Raw genomic sequence first — 9,443 nt, forward strand, 5'->3', positions numbered from 1 at the left:
AGCCCCGAGCAAAGTCCCCATTGCAAGGCGATGGTATTCTACTGCAGAAGTAAGACTGCGCAGAATCATTGAGGGAGTCTTTAAAGCCAAGAAGGTTCTCAGCTGTCAGATGAGAACAGGCTTTCCTGAAGGCATGAGGAGGGGCGAAGTCATCTTTCAGATGTTCATCCTAGCCCTGTGACTGAGTACTCCCAGGGCGCAAGGCAGACTGGAATCCTGGAGGTCTGGGTGGTGGTGGCTGTTGAATCCTATACTTTGGGGTACAGAGTTGATGGGAGAAGCAGAGAATGGGGGTGAGGATCAATTGAAGAAGGAAGGAGTAAAACAAGGCAGGGCAAGAGTCTAAGATCTTACCCTGCACTTTCCAGTTGAGAGAGCGCTTGTAATACTTGATCGTATCTGGTGAGATAAGTTGGGTGATTTTCCTGGTTCAACAGATAAGGAAACAGGTGTCTAGGGGCCCCAAGTAACAGTGGCAGAGTCGTGGCTAGAGACAATGGAATTGAAATCTCGGGAGGGGAAAGCTTTGTCTTCTCTATTTAGAAAAATCTTCATAAGCAATTCTCATTTGCAGCCAGAGTTGAGAACCACTGGCCTAAGCTTTCTGCCTGCTACGCCAGCGCAGTTACCAGAACCACTACTGTCCCTGTGGAAAGCTGTGGGAATCGCACACTCAGTATGTCACAAAGATACCAGCTTCTGGGAAGCGGGCTGGTTTGAGGTAAAGTTGGACAAAGAGGAATTTTAGGAGAGCCTTATCAATATAATCCAGTTGTCAACGGTAAGAACCTGGGTGACACAACGGCTGTACCTAGAGAGAAAAATGGCTTGTACCTGAGGGAGAGGGAGCCCCCACTCCTCAGCTCAGGAACTTCCGGGGCCTTCCTGGAGAGGTCACAGGAGGGCAGCCCACAGGAGGTGTCGGGAAGCCCCGAGTACTGGAGAACTCTCGGCATGCACATAAATCTGCCAAGTTCATGTTAAAGTTTAGCCCACTGTCAAGGCCACGTCCTTCTGACTCAGTGGCTTGCTAGAGACATTTATGGGCTGCTTCTGGGAACTCCACCCAGCCTTTCCTGCTACCTCTTCTGCTGGCCAGATTCCATGCCCACTTAGGTAATGGAGGCTTGTTCCTAGGGAGCAGCCCGTTGAGATGTGTGGGTTTCCATGTGCTATCAGCAGCCATGGGACAGGCTACAAAAGACAGACCAGTCGGGCACCCTCTGCGGAGTAATTCTCCATCTTCACAGATCAGATTCTCAAGCCTGGCTGCTGCCAGCCTCGCTTATTTGTCTTAGGAGACAGTTCCCAGTGGGCCTGTCCCTGCGAAAACTGTCTCTAGTAAACATTTGCATTGTTATTGAAATCTCTCTCTAAACTCCCCAAGCCAGGTAAAGCCTAATTGCCAGTTTTACCGCTGGAGAAATCCAGGCATCAAAAAAGCAGGTGATTTGTTGAGTTGGTGGGTGCTTGGGGGAATGAAGTGGAGCGTTAGGTGTTTCTAATTCCTGTGGGCTCCCAGGGGTGTGCTCACACCATGACAAGCCTTAGCAGGTCCCCAGGTGGCCTGCAATACCCGACATGGCTGGTGCTGCAAATGTCATGGGAGGCCTCGCTGGGTCTAGAACCGCAGCAGCCTGACTCCCCTTCTGGTGGGGTGGGACCAGCACAGCCCTCTGGAAAGTCTTTGGGATGGAGCCTTGGTCTGAGAAGAGGTAAGTGTAGCTCATCCCTTCTGAGTTTCCCCACTTGCTGTGCAACTCCTGTCACCCTTACCTGGCCACAGCTGATTGCATCCTTACAACCCCATGGGGGTAGGATGTGGGGTGAAAAAGAGAAAAGATAGGGAATGTATAAAATGAAGTCATTTTAACCAAGCTGCTAAAATTAAGTTAAGGAAATTGAGGCATGAGGAAATACTCCATTCTTATTCTAATGAGCCTGGCATCATTAACTTACACTTTTTTGAACTATTTAGCCCTGCATCAATGCCTGGATATACATCTGGGCCTCCAGATGACCCTCGAATTATCCCCTGAAAGACCCACCTATACATCCACCTGACATTCATTATCCAGACTACCAGGACTTGACCTGACCTCCTGGTCCCATCTTTCCGACAACCTGGCAGCCTTCATCCTGACTGCCTGGCATCTGACTGACAACATTCTGGGCCAATCCTAGGGCTAAGTAAGCAGGACTGATACTTCTGAAGAATGTACTTTTTACTATAAGAATGTTTAAGTTTTCTTTCTTCTTCGGAACACTTCTGGGGTTTTGTCCAGCTCTGTTCCCAGTTTGCAAACTCCAAGATCCTGGAATAAATCTCTGAGTTATTTCTAGCAAGGCCTCCAGACTTTCTGAGTCAGGGTAGGAGATGGCACAGTGCAGGGGCAGACGTTCTTGAGAGCAGGTGACCTCACTCACGGGAAGACTGTACAAGACAAACACAACTTCATCTCTTCAACCTGGTACAAGCCGAGGCACCAAAAGCCATCCTATATAATAAAAGCATAATATGCAAATCGACTGAATGGCGGAATGACCAGTCGCTATGACACACATTCACCACCAGGGGGCAGATGCTTCCACAGGGGGAGCACTGCTCAGCCACAAGCCAGCTGATGGCTGGCGAGTGCAGCAGCAGTGGCGGGAGCACAGGCGGGGGTGAAAGGACCCCCCCCCCCCACCAGTGCACAGGGTCTCTAGTTATTTTATAAAAATCATACACTGTGCCCCAAGGTCTCCTTTGATTTAGTGGAAAGCAACAGCCAAAGAGAAAACTGTGGACAGTAATATGTATATTTCAGCTTTAGTCTGAGTCAAGGGGACATGCACCCCGATTCTCTCCCTCCCATTTCAGATCTCAGCAGACCCTGACTTCTTCACTGCAGGGTTCAGAACTTGGCACTCAGCAGGCCCTCAATAAATGTATGCGCCAGTGAAAAAACTTGCTGGGGCAAGTAGGAGTCAATCCTGCGTCCCTCCCTCCCTTTTTTCCTCCAAGGCGACCTTTGGGGCTCTGGTTTCCTGCAAGTAGTGAATTATTCATGTCTGTTCATAGATATCAAGTTGGCCCTCCCAGGTTGCCAGCAGGGTAGGGCAGGGAGGTGGCTTTGTTTAGTCTGTAAATAGGAGGCGCAACCTCCTTGTTCAAACAGCCCTTGCAGGTGGGTGACGGTTTTTGCTAAGTCATCCTGAGGATGCTCAAAGCCCCATTGTGAGAGCCTTCCTGCCCTTCCAGGCTCCTCCTCCTCCCCACCCCTTTAACAGATCCTTAAGTGGGCTCCCGCCACCTGCCAGGCTCACCCTGCACCTTCACCATGGCGTTCATTGCCAAGTCGTTCTACGACCTCAGTGCTATCAGCCTGGATGGGGAGAAGATAGATTTCAATACATTCCGAGGCAGGGCAGTGCTGATTGAGAACGTAGCATCGCTCTGAGGCACAACCACTCGGGACTACACCCAGCTCAACGAGCTGCAATGCCGCTTTCCCCGGCGCCTGGTGGTTCTTGGCTTCCCTTGCAATCAATTTGGACATCAGGTGAGGGGTCCCTTGTATTACACGCAAGGGGTTGGGTTGTCTAGTAGGCTAAGGGGAGGGGAGAAAGACTGTGTGTTGGAGTGTCTGGAATCGGGAGCATGTTTTGTCAATGTAGGTCTTTAGTACATGTGACTACCAAGGGGAAGTTTACATATGATTCTGTCTGTGATTAAAGACTGAGGGTGTGGATTTTTTTTTTTTATTATTGCTTATTGTTTTCCCACTATGCTCAGTGAGGGCTGGTACCAGGTCTGTTTTTCTCTCTATTGAATTATCAGTGCCTCAGATATAGAAGATACTCATTAAATATTTGCTAAATGAATGAATGGAGAAATAAAAAGATCAAAATCACAGGAGGATTGAACTTACTCAGGAGACCTTCGTTCTAGCTGGCGTTGGTTCTGCTACTTCATGGCTCTGTGCCCTAGGAAGAGTCACTCACTTTTTCTGTTTTAGTTTCCTCATCTCTAAACTGGGGAAAATACCACGTATCTCATAGGATTATAGTGAGGCTTTGAGGATAAGGTATACAAAAGTAATATGCAAATGCAAGCAACTTAACTGTTTAGATTAAAGACTTTTGCTTGTTTGAAATCAGCCAAGTGGAGAGTGAATTTGAGGGAAAGCTAAGGGTGTTATGTCTCCTCCGGGCATCACAGGCAGCTCTTTGTCTCTGATTAATGGGTCAAGTTGTTATAGAGCTTCAGCCCACACACCTCGTTATCTTTTAGGGGTTCTTCTATTTTCACGTATTGTTTTAACTGCACAAGCAGGCAGAATGTCCTCAACTGAACCCTCTCATTATAATCCCCTTAGCTCAATTCATAGTGGCATGAAGAGAAGGAAGAGATTAGCAGAGATATATGCAAGAAGACAAATGTCATTGGCTGTGACAAACCTGAGCCCACACCATTACTGCTCTGACTGTTCCTTAAATGTCTCGGTCTGTTTCTAGGCTTGGCCAAAGCAGGAGAGATGGAAAGGGCAAAACCTCTTCATTTTATTTTATTTATTTTTAAAATATTTTTATTGATTTCAGAAAGGAAGGGAGAGGGAGAAAAAGATGGAAACATCTATGATGAAAGAGATTCATTGATTGGCTGCCTCCTGCATGCCTCACAATGGGGAACCAGCCCTCAACTAGGGCACGTGCCCTGACCAGGAATCAAACTGTGACCACACCCTAGCTGGTTTGGCTCAGTGGATAGAGTGTCAGCCTGTGGACTGAAGGATCCCAGGTTCGATTCTGGTCAAGGGCACATGCCTAGGTTTCCAACTTGATCCCCAGTGGGGGGCGTGCAGGAGGCAGCCGATCAATGATTCTCTCTCATCATTGATGTTTCTATCTCTCTCTCCCTCTCGCTTCATCTCTGAAATCAATAAAAATATATTAAAAACAAACAAACAAAACCCGTGACCTCCTGCTTCATAGGTCAATGCTCAACCACTGAGCCACGCCAGCTGGACTAAAGCAAAATTTCTTTAGATGTGTCTCTCTGGCCTGGAGGTGCCTCCAGACTCACACCATCACTCCCAGCTAGCTAGTTGCTGGAGGGAGTCCACAACCTACCAGTAGCCAGACAGCCATTTGCATTAGAGAGGAGAAGCCTAATAGAGATGGATTCTGGGCTCAAGATGTCATGAAGGCCTAGAACTGACTGTACTAATTGGTCCTAGTAGGTCAGAAGCAGGGACTTTCTCCCAGAGGGAGATACCTGACTCTTACTAGACTTGGAGGGGGGGGAGGAAAATAAGGGTTTCCTTGGGTCGTTTGGGCACCTCATGGGTGGGGAATGCTGAGTGGGGACAGATCGGTGATGGCAGCAGGAGGGAAAGACAAGTAACAGGTTCAGGCTAAAGCATTCACAGCTGAGCAGACTGAGTGTGAGGGGCAGGAGTCTTGGGATAGCAGTCCAGAAATGAAAGGAATGATAGTTACATATTCACAACCTTTAGCCCTCAAGCACTTAATTTCTTTAACTCCCTCTTCCCCTGGCCTATTCCAGAACCCTAAACCCTCTAACCCACAAACCCCTCCATCCTATTAATTCATCCCTGTTAGTCACTAAGTAATTACATTTAGAATATATTCACTGATGTCTCTAAGGCACTTTGCCTTGTGGCACCTGAAAACTAGACTTCCTTGGATGGGGCTCTTCCTTCAGCAAAGCTCCCTCCTACTTGCACTTCAGATGTAGGACAAGGCAGATGAAAGCAAGAAGCGCAAACCCATTCCCCTCGGCCTCAATTTCACCCTTGGCTTGAGGAGCTGAGTAGGGCAAAGGCAAAGGCCTCAACATTCACATGTAATCAGAAGCAACAGAGGCAAAGCCAGGGCACAGGCAGGGCAAGGTGGTCGCAGGATGCGTGTGTAGGCATGTGTGGGTAGGTAAGTAGAAGGAGAGTTCTTGGTAGTATGACCTGAGCCTCCTTTCCCTTTCTATTGCCCTGAACTTAAGGTTCCTTGAGATTCAGACAGATACACTAAGAACTGCTCAGGGTAGATTGGAGAGAGAAACAATAGTTCAAAAATGCTAAATCTCTCAGTAGAAGAACAGCCAAGATGGGAACTGCAAAAACTTTCAGAAATGGCCTAGCAAGACATACTAGCTGTGAGAGGGAAAACACCAACTCAAGGGTAGGGCAGAGCAAAAGAAGAAGGGAAGAAAAAAGTAACACAGAAAAGAATGATCCTGGAGAGGAGTCTAGAAGGTGAAAGGTTTGCTTTGTGGACCCTTCATTTCCCCTTCCTTTTTCCACGCTCTTTGTCTTTTTCCTCCCCCAGGAGAACTGTCAGAATGAGGAGATCCTCAACAGTCTCAAGTACGTCCGCCCTGGGGGTGGATTCCAGCCCACCTTCACCCTTGCCCAGAAGTGTGATGTGAATGGTCAGAATGAGCACCCTGTCTTCGCCTACCTGAAGGACAAGCTCCCCTACCCCTATGATGACCCATTTTCTCTCATGACCGATCCCAAGTACATCATTTGGAGCCCAGTGCGCCGCTCAGATGTGTCCTGGAACTTTGAGAAGTTCCTTATCGGGCCGGAGGGGGAGCCCTTCCGTCGCTACAGCCGCACCTTCCAAACCGTCAACATCGAGCCGGACATCAAGCGCCTCCTCAAAGTTGCCATATAGACGCGGGCTGCTCAGCACACAGATCTCCTACTCCATCCAGCCCCTGAGTATCTCTCCTTAGGATTCAGAGTGTCCTCGGGAGACACTGCTGGACCTGAGCTTCCCCCCGAGATCATTCTCCTTCCTCAAGAGCCTTGCCTTTCCTGTCAGCCTGTTTCTCTCCCAACCTTCTGGTTGGTGATTCAACTAGGCCTCGAAGACGTAGGCGAGCTCTGGGCCTTCACAGAATGATGGCACCGTCCTAAACCTGTATGGGCGGGGTCTGAGACATGTGAAGAGCCCGTGCCAGCCTGCTAGCTGAGCCCAATAAATGGCAGGTGTGGAAATGGCCAGACGCTCTGTGTCTTCTTCCTTGACAGGGTGGAGGGATGGTGCAAACTGCAGGGGGCCCAGAGGACCTGGCAGCACATCAAGGCTTGGGAGAGGGAGGCTCTGATCAAGGGGACCCCCTAACTGCTGCCTGGAAAGCAGGCCCTGGTCAAGTTCTGCGAGGCAGGTGGAGTGGCAGGAAAGTAAATTGTTTTATTATTTTATGGCTCTTCTCCAGAATTGTGGGAAGGAGGCGGTAAAGAGGAGGGCAAGACAATGGGCCCTTTGGTTGGGGTACTAGGGGGTTAGTTAGAGGATTCCCAGAAGTCGAGGTTATCGAGGCTATCACTATGGGTACTGGGCCAATTAAATATTACCTACCCCTTGAGGGTTTCCTGGGAAGTCAATTCCATGGACTTTCACTAGCAGCAGGGTGGGGAGGGTGCAGTTACTGGTACAAAAGAGCACTTCATCGGTTTCCTGGAAACCTTGCTGAGCGCACTTGTTTCTGATCTTGTGCTAGACTGACTCTCCCTCCTTTATAACGTTCCCATTGCACCCTTGTCTTTCTCCACCTCGCAGATTCACAAGTTCAGGCACAAGACAAACAAGTTTAGGCGTGAACAATCGGCTTCGTTTCTCCCACAAGGGTGGGGATGGGCCAGGGCCTCCCTTCCCAGACTGCCAACATGACAGCTGTTCTCTGTGACAGCAGAGTTCTGCCCAATGGCTTTGTGAGGACGGTGTCCAGGGTCCTCATCTCGTCCAGGCACACTCCCAAAACACGCCACCGCCAAGGCCAGCCCTGATCACGCTCTGGAAAGGACCTGCTGAAAGGCCCCTGCCCTGTCACTCCGCCCCACAAACCTCTCCTAGAAACTTCTCATTGCACCTTCCCTTCTCTGACCACTAGATGGGATACTTCACTTCTCTTTGGTGAAGCCCTGAAGGGACAGTTCTCCAGACTGAACACACTGCTTGAGAACGCCAGTGCTGAGGGGAAAGGCTTTTCCTACGAGGCTCCCCAGACTATTTTCTAAGCACTTGCATCTTTTGAGAAGCAAATGTGGAACAGAGGTTAAGGATCCCATGGTCTGAGCTTCAACTAAAACTATGTCATCGACTGTGCTTTCTTTCGAAAGGGTAACCTGAGTCTTATAGTGGGAATCCCCTGGCACCCTTCTGCCAGGCCTTCTGCTAAATTAAGGTTGCCCTTGACTTGAAAACTCAAACCTTTTAAGATTCCTGCTCTTAAAGCCAACACTGGGGTATGGAGTTGGGGGAGTGGGGGGCAGGACCAACCACTGATTTTAGAGCAATAACTGCAGAGACGAATTGCTTCCCTGAAATGAAATACAGAATTCACGTTGGATGCTAGAATGACTTGTTCATCATCTTGATAGTGTTATAGCCTGTGTTAGTTCTAGTAACAGAGGCAGCTATCCTGGATGTTGGCATTATGCTACAGGCAATTTAGGGCCTGACATGCCAGTACAATGTGTTGGGTCTTTCCCATGAGGCTCGAGTTGAATTATTTAGAGATCCCAAAGGAATGGGAATTATAAGTGGTTTTGCAGGGAGAGTCAGAAAGGACCCTAAAGCTAGGAAGAGGGCCCCTCCTTTGTGCAGGGGAAATGCTATTTGCTTCAGAAGGGACCTGACTAGCTTGGCTCAGGAAGGAACAGGGAGGCAGGGCTGGAGGAACGTTTTTACAAGGGTGCTTTGTTTTACTAAATCATTACTTGTGCTGTTGTTAAAATCAAATGAGAAACTGTTTCCTTTCCTTAAGTCCTCATCTTGTTCATCGCCCTTTACATCCTCAACCGTAGCCGCTTATGGTCATAAACTTAATGACAAAGCAAAGCTTTATATAATCACCCATTTTCCTAGATCAACAAAATCTTTTAATCAAATTTCCAGAGGGGCACTCAGGAAGCAGGGAGAAGGCTCATCAACAAGCTTCCCCACAAGTGCTGAGGTAATGCTGCTCCATTTAGAGGGAGAGAGATCATCGTTTCTCTGAGGGCTCTTCCAAAAATATAGCCACTGGCTTCAAATAACTGGTTTCAGAGGATCAAGATACGGAATGAAACTGATGATTATTCCCATAACCATGTTCCCATAGCTATTTGTCCTTAGTTTAAGAAAGTCAGCCAACCTCTAATTGGTGATTTCTTATAATCACTATCACAACCATCATCCAAACTACCATTTAGTATACTCATATTCTGCACTGAGTACTTTATTTATTTATTTTTTAAAGAGAGGGAGGAAGGGAGAAAGAGAAACATCGATGTGAGAGAGAAACATTGATCTGTTGCCACCTGTATGTGCACCAATTGGGGATCGAACCTGCAACCTAGGTATGTACCCTGACCAGGAATCGAACCCACAACCTTCTTTTCTTTTCATCCTCACCCAAGGGTATTTTCACCACTGATTTCTAGAGAGAG

General features: G+C 48.3%; 1 protein-coding gene across 1 annotated transcript; it reads left to right on the forward strand.

Annotated features, from left to right (window-relative positions):
* Positions 1-3,272: 3,272 nt before the first annotated feature.
* On the forward strand, positions 3,273-7,014 carry GPX2 (glutathione peroxidase 2). The gene is made up of 2 exons (XM_081087811.1): positions 3,273-3,545; positions 6,331-7,014. The coding sequence occupies exons 1-2, from the start codon at positions 3,324-3,326 to the stop codon at positions 6,679-6,681; spliced, it is 573 nt and encodes a 190-aa protein (XP_080943937.1). The 5' UTR covers positions 3,273-3,323; the 3' UTR covers positions 6,682-7,014.
* The last annotated feature ends 2,429 nt before the right edge of the window (positions 7,015-9,443 follow it).

This window comes from Myotis nattereri, assembly GCF_964212035.1.
Source record: "Myotis nattereri genome assembly, chromosome: 1".
Taxonomy (NCBI): Eukaryota; Metazoa; Chordata; class Mammalia; order Chiroptera; family Vespertilionidae; genus Myotis; species Myotis nattereri.